The sequence below is a fragment of the Rhea americana genome, unplaced genomic scaffold (genome assembly GCF_003343005.1).
Source record: "Rhea americana isolate MKP2758 unplaced genomic scaffold, rheAme1 scaffold_15, whole genome shotgun sequence".
Classification (NCBI taxonomy): Eukaryota; Metazoa; Chordata; class Aves; order Rheiformes; family Rheidae; genus Rhea; species Rhea americana.
The window spans coordinates 2,120,812-2,138,552 of NW_028185594.1; the positions used below are offsets into that span (position 1 = coordinate 2,120,812).

A 17,741-nucleotide genomic window follows, 5' to 3' on the forward strand; every position below is an offset into this window, starting at 1 on the left:
CCTTTTGAGGGCAGAGATTCCTCAAATGAACCAGTCACTACTGTTATGCCTCTGGCAGTGGCTTTGCTAAAAGACCAGTACCTGAGAGGACTAAGAAGAGAAACATAAAACATTCTCTGTAGTGAGAGGACAGAGGGGGAGGTAGAACAGACRGTTCCAGTTCCAGAGCCAGACAGACTTCCAAAGAAAAGGCCTCAAAAAGGTTCRTAAAGAGACAGAGGTAGTGCTGAGAAAGGAATAAGCATCCTTGGAAGCTGAGGCAATTGACTGTTTGGGCTAAGGATAAGAGAAAGCAAAATGATCTGCCTAAGAAAAAAATGRCTAGAGAGACAGGGAGGGAATTTACATTGTGTTCTTTGACTCTTCTCAAAACACCATAAAACCTGCCCAATGGCACCGAGGCAGATTTTGTGCCAATTTCTGCTTTTCTAGCAAAGCTCAATATCTGCAGCGTAAACCTTTAAAGAGGAAAGGAARGTTTATTTACAGGGTTTGTTTCTGGGCAGAGATATTTGGTGACAGTAAGGTACCTGCTTCTGAATGAGCTCTTGACCCTTTTCTGGATGCATCTGCACCAGGTTGAGCTGCGGAGAAACTGACCTTCGGAAAGGATAAATATCACGGACGTAGGTCTGCCAGGAGAGGAAACAGTAAGGTGTATCTTAAACAAATGCAATTGCAACAGTATCATTCATCAGGACTGAATAAAAGGCCCTTTAGTGGAGACCAGGAAGCTGGCACTGGTAAAATAAAAATGCTATCCCCTCTCCTYATCCCTCTTAGAAAGCACGCTAAACCACGGGCAGGGGTACAAAATCCCAAATCATTCTGCTTGCATCTGGGCTGTCCAGATACAATCCAGTTCCAGTCTTGACACTGCTCAGATATTGAACCAAAGATAATAACGTGCAGCCTCTCAAAAGAAAAACCTGAGAAGACATTGTTTGAACTTTCTGAAGCTTTTCAGTAGGAGCTCCCAGACAGTGTCAAGCATCATAGAAGACCATAAACATAAGAGAAATTTACTCTCCCTTTTTTCTAAGGAAGTTAGATATTAACAACTTAATAGGAAGGCCTCTACTTCTGTCTCTTCCCTCTTCTAACAAACTCCAGTCTTTCACTACATGCAACTAAACACGAGAGATGTGGTGCCTACAGGACATAATTCTGGCAATTTATGGGCTGCCTGTTTTTGTTCAGATAACCCTGATGTTTAAAAAAGGATGAGATAAAAAGAGCAAAGTCATCTGTACCTGACATCTTTGCCTCACCTTGTTGTAATGAATAAGATTCCATCGCTTATCCATTAAAAAGTAATGAGAAGACTGGGTATCAGGTATGTTAAAAAACTCCAAACACTCCTGAAGATAAAGAAAAGAAAAAACAACACCTTGTTACTTATTAGTTGTCTTGTACAAAGACTATAACATCCAAAAAATTACTATCTAGTTAATGTATAAAGGTCCAAACTTGAATGTCTCAGGCTGATATACTCTTCAGGCATTAATTCTTAATTTCCTTTTTTAATCAAAAAATACAGGAATATGTTTGTAGCAATCAAAATATGCTAGTATCACAATCCTGATAACCGATGTTACTTATTTCTATGTCTCTCTTCACATTAGGTGTATTTGTTTAGCTAAATGATCCATATGGATATTGTAGATTCCATTTCCATACTATGTACTTACCAAGTTTTAGAGATAGGAGATGTACAGAGGCACTAATGTTCAAATCCTTCAAAGCACTGACAAACTGGAGGCTTTTACAAGCCTGTTCCCTGTGTGGTTCAGTTAATGTCATCAGGAAATCTTTTGAAAAGAGGATTGACCTCATATCTCCCAAGATACCATCATGGCTACTGAACCATCACTTCTCCTTTTGATCATGATCATTCTGTTTAGTCTTATAGTTGATTAAACCAAACACTTCAGTTAGTTACATATTTATCCAAAGAATAACGTGCAGCAAATACCCAACATGTTGCAGTTTCTGCAAATATAGTTGCATTTATGGGATTTTGGCTGACTAGGAGGTCAGGGCATTTCTACTACCCTCTAAAACAAGATCCTGTTAAGCAAAAACAAGTTTCTCACAACCAGCCTCTCCTCACAGGAAACCAAAAATGCTTGTCAGAGCACAACTTCTCTCCTCCACACAGAAACATGAATATCAGGCAGAATGTATTGCTGGCATGCAGGTATGGTTAGCTAAATCTACTGTTAAGTAGTTTGTCCAGTTCAAAAAACTTACTCCTACCTTCAGAAGAGCTTCAAATTGTGTGTCCTCATGGACTGGTAACTGAGTTGGTATGTCACACTCGTTTTGTCCATGCACAACAAGGGTCTTTGTGCCTAAAGGAAAAAAAAAAAAAAAAGAGCAATTGCATTCTCCCTGGCTTCTTTTAGTAACTCAATTTCAAAATATCGCCCATGGTGGATAAGTAATAGTTAAAATTAATTCCTAAGCAGGACTAGCAGATAATGCTAGTCCTGCCTGGAATCTATCTAATCTATCATATTTGATAAGAAATTGACCTGTTCCTAAAGGACTGACCTAGCTTTAGTAGCAACAGTCACTCCAAGAAAGGAACAAGCCTAAAAGGTCAGGCCTGTTTTTCAGTTGAAAATCTCTTGCCTGGCTCATAAGGCCCCAGGCTCACAACATGGACCTCCTGGTCTCTCTCAAGACTTAAATAAGAGGCTGCATTGAATCAAACTGGCTCTGAATGGTACAGTTTTACAGTGATCCATTCTACCAGCCTTTCACAGGCCAACTGGCACAAAGCTCTGTGTTGGACAAGATTGTTCTAATTCACTTTTTGTTTACTTCGTTCAGAGCTCTTAAAACAGCTTTCTGACTCTCCAGGAATTAGAGTTGGAATTTACTGACTGAAGCCTCAATTCAAGGACAACTGACTTAGAACATGCAGCTTTTTGAAGTAGGGCCTTTTCTGATCTAGTTCTGATGGASCTACTGTGTGGTAGCAAAGTGGCTGTAAACAAGTAAGTGAATTTAGAAGTGAAAAAGCTCAAAAGATGCAGTTCTTATACCTGGCATTGAGGCAGTCACCAGCAGTTTCACTTCACACTGTTCCTTCTTCATAGTCTGTTTGAGATCCTTGAAGAAAAGGCCTTCTACGTAACCCACCACCTCCCAAAGGAAAGTTAGTGTGGCAGAAATGGCATCCATGCCCCATTCACATGGAGTTCGTACAAAATACATGATCAATCCCACCTGCAGGTAATAAATTAGAGGAATATCAGGTTATGCATACTCTAATTATGCAGGGCATTGTATAAACTAAGGACAAGAATATCTTTCTTCACTGACAGAAGGATCAACTCRTGAAACTTAAGTTCCGAAAATTCACACCTGCTGGAGTACTGCTACCTATAAACCTACTGTTTTTCCTTCTTCTGGGGAGGAGAGTGAGGCAGTGGGGGAAGGTTTGGGCAAAATGACTACTGTAACCCAGCCTAAAAAGCCATTGTGGGTGAAGAAAAGRGAGATGCAAGTGAGGAAAAGGGAGAACTGAACAGTGGGAGACTTCCCATCCTTTCTGCTTTGATGTGCTGCTATATAAGACAATTCACAAAGGAGGGAGGACTCCTGAAGTCCTTGTCTATTTTTCTATGTCCAGACTCTGAAAGAACTGTAGCAACTACCTCTTCCACAGTTATTGAAGAAGCTACTAGATTTGCTCCAATGGGGCTGTCCGAAAGTAAAGTACTTTAGGAATCAAATTTAAGTATAATAATTAAAGGTTTCAGGTGTTGGAATCCATGAGTCTACAACTCATGGCTCATGGTTAAATTCAGAAACCCTTAACAGAGCTTAGGGGCTTAATAGAAAAAGTTAAAGATTCCTCTCTCTCCCTAAATACAAGGAATGAAAGACAGGTGTAAGCCTGGTGATTTGCATCAACAACCAGCAACAGATACAAACGATAAAGAAAAAGTTATAGAGCATTCATTTCCTTGCAGATTGTGACATCCACTCATTGGAACACACATACACAGGTCAAGCTGAGATTATGGGCTACACAGTAAATACATGAATTACTCACCAAATAGTTAAAGAGGATATGGGACGTTTGGGCAGGGAAGTCTCCAATGTTCARCAAAAGCTTCCTCAACATATACATCAGCTCATCCTGAGAGAAGAGCAAATTTATTTTTTTTTCCATCACAAAATGGAGAAAGGCTTTCTCCCATCTGTCCTTCCTTGTTTTGTTTTTTCCCTTCTTTTCCATATTCCTTTGTTCTGCTCTCTCTCTCAGTGTATAAAGTGGAACTATATGCTTATGACTGTCACCGTGATTCCCAACATAAGGCCCAGGGTACAGCCCCTCAGGTCCATATCTTTCTTTTTGAGACCTGAGAGAGGCCAAAACTTCCTACTGTAATTTGTCTTGATTGTAATGTCCTGATGCCACACACTTCTCCCTGCAACAATACTATATATCTTTCTTATCACAACAAAGGGCTACCTGGATGATCTTGCAGACACACTGTGGCATCTAGCTCAGTTCAACTCAATGTTTGTTGCTGCTGGGTAGATACAGGGGCAGAATCTAACTCTTCTTTTAGGTGCTGCTTTCTTTCACATAGACTAGCGAATTCTTTAAGGGAAGCATGTGTGCAAGAGGGGCCTTTCATCCAGTCAGAACTGTCAGTCCTTTCTTCCATAGACTTTAGCCATGGCACAAGGAAGAAGCCTAGTAAGCCAGAGAAAGACAAGCCCACTCTCACCTTTCAGAGAAAACTGACCAGAGTGGTATGGGTGAAGCTAGTATTGCTTGCAGCAGATAAAGAGGGCTATGCTCACTAAGCAGTTATTCAGGATTTGGCTTTAAGTAGGGTCACATCCTCAGAGGAGGGAAATCAGCTATGTCCCATTCACATCAGTGGTACACAGATGGAAGCCAACTGATGACATTGACCTAAAAGACCTTGAGCCACATTGTAATAGCAAACATTCTTCAGTCACTACCCAGAGAGTGATTCTGCTTTCTTGCATCTGTGCTCCTGTGCTCTATGTAACACATACACCACCATGGAGACAAAAAGTTTACCTGTCGGTTGCTTATTGTGAGCTTTTCAAGAAAATGGCGCAGAACTGTAGAGGGGTCTTCTATTAAGCAGTTCCACAGGACCTGCTGAGCAACAGCACTTACTGTAAAAGAAATAAAAGAAAGTCAGAACCCTCCACTTTGGAAAAGCCTTGAAGAGGTACACTTAGATGCAAACATTCCTAACCTTCTATTACAATTATCATTTTTGTACTAAGCACACAGGTGCCATTTTGAGGCAACAGGATTCCTGGTCACCAGGGCAGCGATCTCAGTGAATAATGACAGGTCTAATATTTGAACCTTCTCTAACTGCTGGTGATGTAAGAAGCAGCACTTTACCAGTATAGTCAGGGGAATAATAAGGAAATAACTGTTCAGATTAACAACTCCAAATTAGGCAAATCAGTCTATAAAAAAACAAATTCACATGCGCCTGGGAGTTTTTGGTGCATAGGAGCTCAAAGTCACTATGATTTATCAAGTGATTTTATTTGGTATTTTTGRATAGTATTCAAATAATCATCAGGGGATTGTGAAAGGTTGATCAATTCCCCCAAATTTTATTTTTAGTACTCAGTTCTTGATCAAAGTATGAAACATACATTATTTAGGTGGCTAACTACATCCACATAAAAATTGAATGACAAATGTAACAGTTGATTAGTGTTCAATCAGCCAACATGAATGATAAGATAGGAAAGAAGAGCAACAATCCACCATCTATAAACATTTAAGAGAAACAAATACAGAAGAACCTATTATTAGTTTACAAGAACATCACAGACCATAAACAAAATGTTTGAGCTGTATGTAGTTAACTTTCCATTTGGACTAAAGAAATGTTGGTGGGAAYAGTCCTCCAAAGGTCTCTAGTCTAACCTCCTGCTTGGAACACCAACACAAGTTCAGGTCAGCCATGGCTTTGTCTGATCAAGTCTTTACTGCTTTAGATGGAGATTCTATCAGCTCCCTGGATGACTTGTTCTAGGGCTGCACTATGTTCCTAGTGAAGCAGTTTTTTTTTTAATTTTCCAACCTGAACCTCCCAAATTGCAAGCTGTGGCTGKTTTTTTGTTGTTTGTTTGTTTGTTTGTTTTTTCATGKAAGACTATCTGCCACTATGAAGGAGAGTTTGGCTCCACAGTCTTTGTAACTGTTCTTCCAGTAATTGTAGACTTCCTCTGTATYTTAGCTTCCTCTTCACCACACCGAACAAGTCAAGCTTCTACAATCACCCCTCAAAGAACACCTGTTCTAAACCTCTTACCATTCCGGTATCCACCTAATAGACCCTTTCCAGCTTCTCAATATTGTGCGCCCCAAAAAGGGCCCCAAAAGATAACAAAAAACTCTCAAAACCAAACACAAATTATGGGAAAAAAGGAAAAATATCCTATAAGGTCACAATTCTATTGCAGATATACTTTCAAATAGTTTATGGGGATTTAATATATTATTCATGAACATTTTAACAAAAACATATGCTTATAAAAATATATAACACATACTACTGCCTGAAAAATGGCAACATTGTAACAAGCAACAGGAACTATGAGCAAGTAGTTGAGTTGTGTCACACCTCTTTTCCATTTACRTTATGACACTAACAAACTTAAGCCATTGTTCAAAATAAATGGGACATTCTGTCATCCCTGAGCAAGAATCACTTGAAACTTCATTTAGGTCAGTACCWGCTACTCCATCCTCCCGAACTTCTCCATCTTCCATCAGATGGACAATGGGGAGCACCGCTGCACAGATGCATGCTGGAAATACAGCTTGAGGTGGTTGTGGCACGTGATGGTTTGGAGTATGCTCTGTAGTGTGTTCTTCATCTGGACCAGTAAGAAAAGAAGATGGTTTGTGTTAGTGAATGAGCTGCAGTATTACCCAGATAGGTTAAATAAACGTTTATGTTAGTTATGTGCTGTACAAACAGAACAGAATGAGTATCTATCTGATGACTATGTAAGCATGGCAGGTTTACTCGTATCTTCAAGAAGAAACTGAGCTTCCAGCTCTTGATCGAGAATTTTCATTGTAAATATATTTTTTTTTTCAATTTATACTTTTTTCCTGGACAATTCATTTCCTTTCTCATTAAATTTTTACTGTATTTCAGCCACAGTGCTCTCCATTACACTACTCAGGGTTAATGAAAAAAAGAGATATAAGGGGAGACATCATGACAGCAGGAATGAACAAAATAATGCAGGGAGGTAATTTACTTTGAAGTAGCTCAAGCTTATGAACACGTTTGGCAAAAAGCAAAGGCCATCAACTTCACGGATCAACAGGAAGGTTTCCATGGAATGAAATTCTACGATATTCCAAAGTGAACTCAACTCACCTTCTGCACTTACTGCTGACCGCACTGACCAGACAGARCCACGGCGGAAAGAATAGTTCCTATGAGATGTACTGGAGGTGCAGGAAGGACTCACAGAGAGACGGCGGGAGGCCAGGTTGGCAACTTCTTCTACTGACAAAGAGAGTGGGAAATGTCAATCCAGATCCTACTGACAGACTCTAGAGAGCTTTCTAGAGGAGGGCACTTAYAGTCAAAGTGGAACATTGGAATCAGGCAACACTCAAAAGGCACAATTTCAGATCTGTAAAGATCAGGTAGGTAAYTTCCTCATGCTCTGGGAACTGCCAGAGCATTGTTTCCAGAGTGTCCAAGGTTTTGGTGAGTCATGTTTTAACTGAGTGGCTCCAGGCTTTTCTTTACATACCTCCTATTACCCAACACCATTGCTGGTGCTTACTTTTTCCTAAGTACCACTCAACTGCTATTTTGATCACCAATTTCCCAACATAAGCCCAGATTTGAACACCGCTGAACTTAYTTAATGTCATATACCTTGGAATACTTAATGAAGTATTTCAATCTCTTAGTCTGATCCAATGAAAATTCTCACCCAAAGACTAAACTTGCAGGGTGCAACTCATCTCATGTAATTTTGGTCATCTGAAAGTTCAGTACTGAGATTAAGCTGGTCATCTATGCTTCCTTAGTCACCATAAAGAGAGGAAACTTTAGGCATTTAGGGCAATTTACYGTATCCTAAGCTGTGCATCTTAAGACACATACTTCCAAAGGGTGATTCCTCCCACCAACCTTAGGACAGGATGAATTGCCTGCTGCAGCAGCTGTGGAAGGAGCCTTCCCTTTACCTATTACAAGGTTAAATCTRGGAAAGATACACTCTTAGTGCCCTCTATTCTCATCATATTAAAATCTGATCCTGCAAGATGCTTGGAGCTTTGAGGCACAAAGAGATGGCACTTTTCAYCGAAGTCAGGGCTGGGAAACTCAGGACACACAGTGAGCACTAAGCATTTCCAAGTTTTTGTGCTTTTCTTGCMCTAATTTTTAATTACACTTGTTCTTATTCATCTGGATTCTTCAACAAATGGATGTGCCTGCTTGCCACCTTTACAGTGCTACAAAACTGATCCAGTGCTACTGCYTTTGCAGGATCTGAAGCGTTGAGCACACCAAAGCAGGGACTTCCCTAGCCTGAACAATTGCAGTTCTTGGACATCAGACCCCTAAGCTAGGCTCTGTATTGGGGGCAAGTGTTCTCAGTTTTCCTGGAAGGGAGTTCCTGGCTCTGCAGCACACCTTCTTCTTCCTGCTCTGAGCTTGGCGTGCAGGTTGGTTCATAGCAGGCCTCCTGAGTGATGGGGATGGCAGTGATGAGACTGGCCTCCCGACCCAGGCGTTTCTTTTCTTCTTCCTGTTGCAGATTYTTCAGGATGTGCTCTGCTCGCTGATGAGAACGTGACACTGCTCTGGCTGAAAATGATTTCTGTCAAGAAGGAAAGAGAAGAAACACAGCCTGAAGCAGTTAAGACTCGCACATCCTGGGTTTCACACTAGAGTCTTCAGTGACATTCAGCAACTGAGTTTCTGAATACAAATCAGACATGTCCTAGCTGAACAGAGATTCATCAGAGAGTCCTCTTAGAGTTATTACCTACAATAAGCCTTGGTATAGACTTCTCTGAGCAGATATCAAATGAACTAGCACAGAGAACGCTGTGTCTGTCAGACACTAAGTTCAGTGAACTARTCCTTCGGAGAAATAACAGTTGTGTGCTACTAAGAACTGAGTTACTGTCTTTCACAGGGCTGTGTTATGTAGTACAATCTCTTGTTGAACACTCAGAAAAGCCTAATGGCCATATAGAAAATTCTGGGTTCCCTGCACTGACAATGTACTGACTAAATCCTCCCCAGCTGATGGAGGCAATAAATAAATAAATAAATAATATATTAAAAAAATCAGAGATTAGACAGCATCTTTTGGCTCAAGCTTCCCCCATGTCCTTATTGGGAAATAAGGGCATTCACTCTTATAATGTCTTTACTTACTGACTGGTCTTCATTGATAGGATCTTGCACGCTCCCACTGCACTGAGGGACCCAGGGGGGATCAAACATTGGCACAGATGGCATCCCCAGAACAGGCGAAGGCAGAGTGAAGTTTATGCTTGGAGGAGGGATCTAAACAAAAACACAGGGGATTAAAATGAGGAGGGAGAAAAATAATTTTGGGGACAGATTTAAATTTTAAATGTGAAACGGAGTCTTCTGTTCCTTCTGCTAGTGCTTTCACAGACAAACATGGAATTGCACCCAGCACATGGTTCAGTGGCAAGCCACTTTTTTTTTTTTTTTTTTTTTTTAAAAAAACTACAGAGTATTTAGGGGGAAAAGAGGAAGTTGTTTTGTCCATCTAAATGGTGGTTTTTCAATTTAAAAGCAGATCGTCTAACAGACATGTCCATGACCCAATTCAGCATGAGGTTAAAGAATGCTGTGTGCTCTGGGATTTATAGAAACCCTATCGAGTCATTTGCAAACAAATCATTCATCTGTAACACTGCTCTTATCAAAGAAAATGTAAGCTGTCTCTATGAAATGAATTCTATCAATGCTGGAACAGACTGAAAAGTATCAACTTGTCAAGCAATGGCTCTTCAATTTGTGGAAGACATTTTGTTACAGCAAACCAATACTAACGACTGCACTGCTAACAAAACATGACCAAAAGTACCCAAGACATTAATTAGCTCTGCAAAATTATCTCAACTCTGTATCTCACCACATTGTAAGACCAAGTGACCAAGTAGGATGCAGGTTTCTTTYCTTCTTCAGTGTTTTTCTTGACCTGTGCCCCCCCACTGGACTCTCCATTTTACGCATCACCTCCCCTGTAGTGGGGCTTATGAGACCATTTTTTTCCTAATCTGATTTTGAGACAATTTCATGGCAGCAAGCCACAACACATCCGTTCCACAAGGCAAGCTACAAATGGCAACAGTGTGCTTCATGTGTCTCACCTACCTTAAAGATCTGCTGTGCCCCCTCTTCCATCCGTGGCCAAACTTGATACCTAAACCTCCAGAGCGTGTGAAATTTGAGAATGGCATTCAGTCTTTGCACTGTCTCTGCATGATGAAATTCGGACATCAGCATGTCAGAAACAGCCTCTGGTACTTTCACAGCACACAGCAGGAACATGGCAGCTGCAGGGAGAGAACATTTGATCATCTGCTTTCCTCATTAATATGTTTATTTGGCAGATAGAAGTTGCAGCTGTACAAACCCCCACACCAAAAAGAAACGTTGACTCAAAAATGAGATCAGCACTTTACCAGACCTGGTAAAAACTGCACTGCTGCTTGAAACCAAGCAAGTGAGATTCCATCTTTGGGAACCATTCAGCGTTATATGTGATGCTTGTAAAAGGTTCTGACAAACCTGCTTTTAAAATAAAGCACAGATCTGCTCCTCTCATTAAAATCTCAGTCATGACTGACGAGCATCTCTTGGAATAACAAAACTAATACAGTTCAGCTTTCAAGGATTCATTTCTAAATGATTTCCGTAAGATTAATACAGGTTGCCTCAAGAGAAGCTCAGCCTTCCTCTTACAGTGGGAGGCAGTGCCCTAATAGAGGACTCCCTTGTCTATTTTTATGGGATAAAAACAAAAAGAAAGGTTCTTAACCAGCTGGACAGCACGTAGTGATCACAGTCTGCCTCCAAGAGAAAACRGAACTGCTGTGAATTAGGAGAGAAAGGACTACATCAAATTGGAAAGTAGCACAACAGAAGTTGAGTTGGCCCATAGCTGTTTCGTTTGAGCGTATTCGAATATAAACAGATATAGCCCAACTCCAAACCCATGGAGGCCAGTTAATTTAGATGGGTATCTGTGGGGCAGGAACAGGAAACAAAAGCAGGGGGAACAGCGGTGCTGTGGGAGTTGGGTGGCGGTCAGAGTGCACGATTTCTTTACACAACTAGCTCATCACTGGAAACAATTTCTCTAGATTACGTGGATGTTTTCTCCTCGTAGAAGGATGACATTTGCCATCTTGTTTGTCTCAACACCTATTCAGAAGGTGCCAGGCATGAAAGTTGTGCTGACGTGGGGAGTGTGAGCATCTGCAGAATAAGAAGGCTGCTCTTCCAGTGCTTAGGTTCAGCTTTCCACTTCATAGGCTCCTAGTTCTGCCACAAAATCCCGCTCCAAATCTGYAAGGACCCTCCTGTTTTACCAGCTTAGAGAATTTTCTATCCTTTGTTGTTTTCAGTGAAACTATGTCAAATCTTAGTAGGCCTGATTTAAAAGTGTAAATCATGCTGAGAGGCTTCACTACCCAAAAAAGAAATACAGCTTTGGAAGGCATCAGTAGATGGTGCTGTTGTACACTAATACAGCAGGTTTTTTAGCACTCACCATTGCCAGCTCTCAAACTTTCTCCTTGACGAATGCAACTTAGGTCAGGGCTGAAATCATTCTTGCAACTAAAATGCAGACCTTTAAATAGTTCTTACATCTTCCTCCCTCTTCCCTTCTTGTGAATGGAGGATTATCCYATAGTCAGCTAGGGTTCCTCAGGGAGAATGGCAAAGCTCTCTTCCCTTCTCTGTGAGCTACAGTAAGTTTTGGATAAAGGAGAAGAGGAACAGCCAAAATTACTCCTCCAAAAAGGGCCTTAAAGGGGAGAAAAGAGTGGAGTTCAAGGTGGCTTGTTTCCCCTCTTTATTTTGCACCTCTCTCCCTTTCAGCATCTTTGGCCTCGGAAAGGCAAAGGTGAAGGGGAGGGCACAGAACTGAGCTGAAGTAGTAGTGCACTGTGCACTGGTGGAGCAGACAAAAAGCCGAGGGAAGCAGAACTGATGAAGAAGATGAGATGTAAGAGTAAAATAACAGACTTAGGGAGAAGTCATTGCTATGAGGGRCTGCTAATAAAGGACTGGTAACCTAGACTGGAGTGTGAGGAAAAGGGAAGAGATACCTGAGGAACACTTAAAACGCTTGTACTGTCCGCAGCTTTTGATAAAAATGCCTGTAATTTAATCCCCACTTTAAGAACTCCTGTGGTGACTTCCTGAGATGCATAAATCTGGAAAAGATCACAGTCCTTAAGCTGCTTGCTTGGGTGTAGAGGTACAGAAAGGCAGAATTTCAAAAATCTCAGGAGACTGGCTAAAAAATAAACTCAATTGCTTAAATTTATATTTTGTTTAAATAATTTGTGTTTTGTGTATGTGACGTGGTCATGACTTCTAGGGGCTTGGCCCTTGGYTCTGAACACCTAGCATCAGTATATACTGGCTGTGAATGTTTAGACAGGACCCTAAGACCCTAAGGGGCCTCCTGAGTCACATCCAATCCCTTTCACAAACTCCAAAACCTGAGTACATTTGCTGTTCCAGATACTACTTCTCTGGTGGTTAGAAATCTTCTGTTTTCCAGCTGAAAGAAGTCATAGAAAGTTTGTAACTATCTTTATGTCACCATGGCTTAAATATTTCTTCCTCCTTGCCTGGTACCTATTGCTTCCTGCTCTGCTACATTTATGAAGTGCAACAGCATGTCCCCTCAGCCTCCACCTGAATCAATTAAATAAATATCCTAATTGTACAGTTTCTTCATTTTGCCCCCTGTCCTAGGAGTCTTTCATTGTACTTGTCCCACTCAAATGTTCCTTTCTTGGGTAATAATTGTGTATGGCTGCACTGTGTTCCAGGTAATTGTACAGCATGTTGCACAACAAATATTAATACTTTCTATCTCTACTGAAATGCCTCTTCTAACACATTCTGACTACATTTGTTGTCTTCATAGCTGACTTATGCTTGGTAACTCATAGACATCCTCTGGCCAACTGATACACTATGAACTTTTCTGCTTCTGTATCAGTTCCATGGCGAAGATCCAGGCTCATAACAGAAAAATCTACATATTATTTTGAAAGGGCATAATCTTGCACTTTGTAATAACAAAACTAATCTCATTTCTAGATTTCCTTTTTCAAAGTAATATATTCACAGTTATATGGTATCCTGATCTTTTTCTCTTGTAAAGAAGCCTTCCAGCTACATGTCATCAGCAAATATCATCTGCACAATTTACTACCAAGCGAAAATGTAAAATAAAGATAAATACCAAGATCATTCACTGAGCAATGCTGCTGTCTCCCTGCAACACGAGAATTCTTCTTTCAGCACAGCAGAAGAGCTGTGACAGTTCCACTCTCATCCCCTTTCTTTTTCTTTTTTTTTTTTTTAATCAACTGTCAGCTGGTACTAACAATTTCCAGACGGCAAAATCTAATACTTCAGTTAATTCTGTGGACATACTAAATTGCTGTTTTTCTTCTACTTACAGAGCCAGTCAAACAAACAAAAAAAAAAAACAATTTTGCTTATTCTCTGATTATCCACTGCAACCAGGGCTTGACAGATTGTTTTCCTGATCCTTCTGACTACCTCTTACTACAGAGCACAAACACACACCCAGGTCTTTCAAAACTAAATAGCCTCCCTAAAAACCTTGATGTCATTACGACTTCCTCCATTGCAAAGCAGACTTGCAAGGCTCTGTGATCTGCTGTGAGCTGAGCAGCAGGGGTAGCCACACTAACTGGTTTCGTTCCTTACCTGCTGCTCCAGCCATGTGTTCATCCACACTGAGCAGGAGCTCCCATGCTGCSGGCTGGATGTCCCCATACATCTCTTCAGTGAGGATAGGAGCTGCCTTGATTAGCAGTGATAAAGGTGCAGGGGAGAGGCTCATTACCTGCAAAAAACAAAGCSATGCCTCAGAACTGAGCTGTGCAAACTATATACAGTGAATAATACATTTAGTAATTTCACCCAGGTTTTAGACTGCAGATTATCCACTGACAACCTCYGATTTTAGCCATTTCAGTTAATGCTCCATAGAATAATGTTGTTTTCAAACTTCACYGAAATAGAAGAGTTTGCAAGCTACTTCCTTGAGTCTGTTGCTAGTCACTCATGTCTCCAAAATATTAATGAAAAGGACAAAAAGAAAGCAAAACCAAGATGGTGAATAAACACTAATAMATATCCATAAAAGTTTCACAGACTGCCAAGACAACCTTTTTAATAGCCCTGTGCTTCTTTAGGAACACTGAGCAGGAAAGGACGAAGAAAACTATTCCATCCTGATGTAAACRTACAGCTTATATTTAATCATATTTGGAGATTTTTTTRTTTTTATTTTTGTAGACCTAGTATTTGATTCATGTTTGCCTATGGGAAACAGAAACAGTGATGACCATTAAATGCAGCTGTGTCTTAAGGCTTCTTTGACAGGGTCACCTTAAGAGGCTTAAATTTAGCATTACTCAGCTGAGGGAAACTATAGGGCTGAACTGATATGCAGGAATGCCAGTTCTTTCCTTCACACAGGCTCAGAGCTCCATGCAYCTTTTTTCTTCTTCTTACAATCTGATCTGACATTTATATATCAACCTCCCAATAAGGATATGGCCTAGTCAATACCTGGTGCCTGATGTATTTTAACATTCCAGAATCCTTCTTCCCTTCCAAGTTGATATCGATCACTCTCTTTTTTAGAGAGGGAGTTCTCAAACATGACTTGTCTGAGCACTGGGGGGGAAAAAAATGAGAGAGAGAGAGAGAGAGAGAGAGTTCAAAAGCAGTTCAGATTTAGGTTTCCCAGAATTTGGAAAGGGAGGAAATCACGTACAAGAGGAATTTCTACAGACTAGAAGCTGTCCAGTAGCAGAGGGGTAGCATGCCTTGTAATAGGCCTAGAATCACTGAGATGATCTATCTCACCAATTTTGTACTCTTTTTAATATTGCCTTTCCCCATAAAAGATTAAGGCAGAAGCCAAATGCGAAACGTGAATGTGCACTGTGTAATATTCAGAGATGGCAAAAGCTATGTATTTTAGGAGACCAGTGCTTTAAGTAGGTTAGGGGTACAGAGTCCAGAGCTTCCTTCTCAAAACCACTGAACTGAGGTGTTTGCTGGGTACAACACTGATTTGTGTCAGCTACACTTTTCCTCTCTTCTTCCTCAGAAAACATAAGGGACAACATATTTCAGGAACTGAACTTATGCCTGCCTGAGAGCTGTCCCAGACTGCAATACATTGAATTGACAGTGACAAGTCTCACTTATGTTYATTATGCACAGTGTAGATAATAATAATTATCCAAATTGGTAGCCTGCTATTTAACACTGGGGCTCCATAACCATTTATCAGGGATTCACAAGCCTCAAGGGAGCACATGACCATGTTGGCATGCTGCAGCTATCTCCAGCCTTCTATACTGCAATCTGTGAGAGTAAAAGTGAGGCTCCTCTGGAACCTCAATAAATRTGAAAATAATGTGCCCAGGCAGCCAGAGAATAATAGCACTTGAAAAACACTAAAACRCGAGGAACATGGGAAAAGCTGTACAGTTAGATTGATTAAATGCTATCAATCTCTCTTTTACAGCGAGGTCTGCACAAACACAGTGCATATGTTTGTAGGAAATCTTATTGTCTCCTGATTTTTTTTTCCTTACTGTTGTTTGATGACCTCAGTGGATCATGAAACATGTATCCTGCACCTTGCAGTTCAGAGTTGGTGAGGAAACAACACACCAGAATGCATACTAGTCTTTTGCTACCTTTCCAGAACACCACCAGCTGCTCGTCTCAAGCCTTCCTTTTGCAGGGCAGATGATGGCCTCCTTCCCTAAATATTCAGAGTGATGCATTGCTTTCTGTGCTAGAGGAACTATATGGGAGATAYTGTTTCCAAGAAAGCAGAATCATTACCTTTCATTTCATCTACTCCATGCTTTGTTCCATACAGACAACCTTCAATTTTCTAACTTGACAGGAAACAAACAATCTACTGGTTGATGAAGAAACATTATGAACTTGTCTCATACTCCTTCATCTTCCACTTTTACAGATGACAGACACTTTACACAACGGAAATCTTGAAGAGAGTTTCACAAACATTTTGCTTCCAGTATTATTGCTAAGTTTTTGAATGACTCCACCATTACAAGCATTCAGAATAACGGTAGCCTGTCTGCTGTGATCAGGAATACAGAATATTAACCAGCAGTTGACATGATTCAGCTCACTATCTCTTTGGTTGCTTTACTTTAAGCAGAGAAACGTTTCCACTGAAGTTAAAAGTTTAAAGGGACCATTCATACGGCTAAAAGACATGATCTTGTCTGAATACCTCACTGAACTGGTATTARAAGTGCATCAATAAAGAGAGAGCACCATTAGACAGCAGCTAATGTAGATAATTTTTGAACAGATATGGGAGATCACATCTAAAAAAAAAAGGAATTATGCAAAAAGTTTTTATAAACTTCAAAAATAATTTTATTAACGGACAAGAAAGAACATATGAAGAAAGAGACTAGACTCCAGAGGCTGAAAAGTAGAGGCCATAAAAGAACACTAAAATTAAGGTCAGGCTTTAGGCTTTTAAATGTCATTAGCAGAAACTAAGATTGTTCTCAATCAATACGGAYTATATCCCTTCCATAATACTAAATGACTTACTAGTTTCTTAGAGCAGAGCTGCATTTGTGAAGTACTGTGTTTCATTTCCCATGAAAGAACCCTGCTTAAGTACATTATGCAGTCCTTGATGGTAATTATGTCCTGCATGGACAGACAGACAGACAGACACACACCTGCTTTTGTCATCTACTCACCTCTTTTTGCTTTTTGCCTCTTGCCATGCTGTTCAGTGTGCTATTTTCTCGGAGAGAGTCCACTGTGTCTCCATACAGGAGTTTGATGGCCCGGACAAGGCGAGCACAGGACCGGCTGTGATGGAGGTAGCAGTGGGGATGGCAGTAGTCAATGTGGGTACATATGAAACTTTGCTGGTTGCACAACAGGATCATAACCTTGAAAGGAAAAAAGTGGAGAGTTACCTACAGAAATGGCAGTTACAGAGAACTACATAGGGCAGCCAGCGATGGGGACAGTCAAGCTAACTTTTCCACAGCTTAGTGGGGGAACCATGGAGCTCAACACAGCTTTCTGAAAACGTGTGGCTGGCTGTCCTGAGCTCCAGTCTTGCAAGTAGTTCACAAACGTGCTAGGCCTGGCTAAAGAAACATCAATGCTAACAAAGCTGTCTGAGTCAGAGTTGCTGTAGATTTGTATGTTTGGCTAAGGGCAGGAGTAAGGCTGTGGGAAGCAGTATTCCCTCAGTTTGCAGAAAAGCAGTTGTATCCTCAACTCCGAGGCAATGGTTTAGACTGGGAAATGTCAACAACTCAATCATTATTAGTAAGTAGCAAACCCAACCAGATTATGGGGTTAGCT

At 40.7% G+C, this 17,741-nt stretch overlaps 1 protein-coding gene across 3 annotated transcripts in view; it reads right to left on the reverse strand.

The window, feature by feature from the left end:
- Positions 1–17,741, reverse strand: part of UNC80 (unc-80 subunit of NALCN channel complex) — a 135,137-nt gene that overhangs the window by 41,993 nt on the left and 75,403 nt on the right. For all 3 annotated transcript variants that reach the window (XM_085299332.1, XM_085299330.1, XM_085299331.1), the window contains exons 29-42: positions 17,120–17,317; positions 14,916–15,023; positions 14,046–14,184; positions 10,434–10,615; positions 9,459–9,590; positions 8,706–8,892; positions 7,428–7,559; positions 6,769–6,912; positions 5,078–5,178; positions 4,070–4,156; positions 3,054–3,237; positions 2,260–2,354; positions 1,272–1,361; positions 531–632 (exon numbers count right to left, since the gene is read on the reverse strand). In XM_085299332.1, the coding sequence (XP_085155458.1) occupies positions 531–632; positions 1,272–1,361; positions 2,260–2,354; positions 3,054–3,237; positions 4,070–4,156; positions 5,078–5,178; positions 6,769–6,912; positions 7,428–7,559; positions 8,706–8,892; positions 9,459–9,590; positions 10,434–10,615; positions 14,046–14,184; positions 14,916–15,023; positions 17,120–17,317 (1,881 nt within the window). The remainder of the gene's footprint in view (positions 1–530; positions 633–1,271; positions 1,362–2,259; positions 2,355–3,053; positions 3,238–4,069; positions 4,157–5,077; positions 5,179–6,768; positions 6,913–7,427; positions 7,560–8,705; positions 8,893–9,458; positions 9,591–10,433; positions 10,616–14,045; positions 14,185–14,915; positions 15,024–17,119; positions 17,318–17,741) is intronic.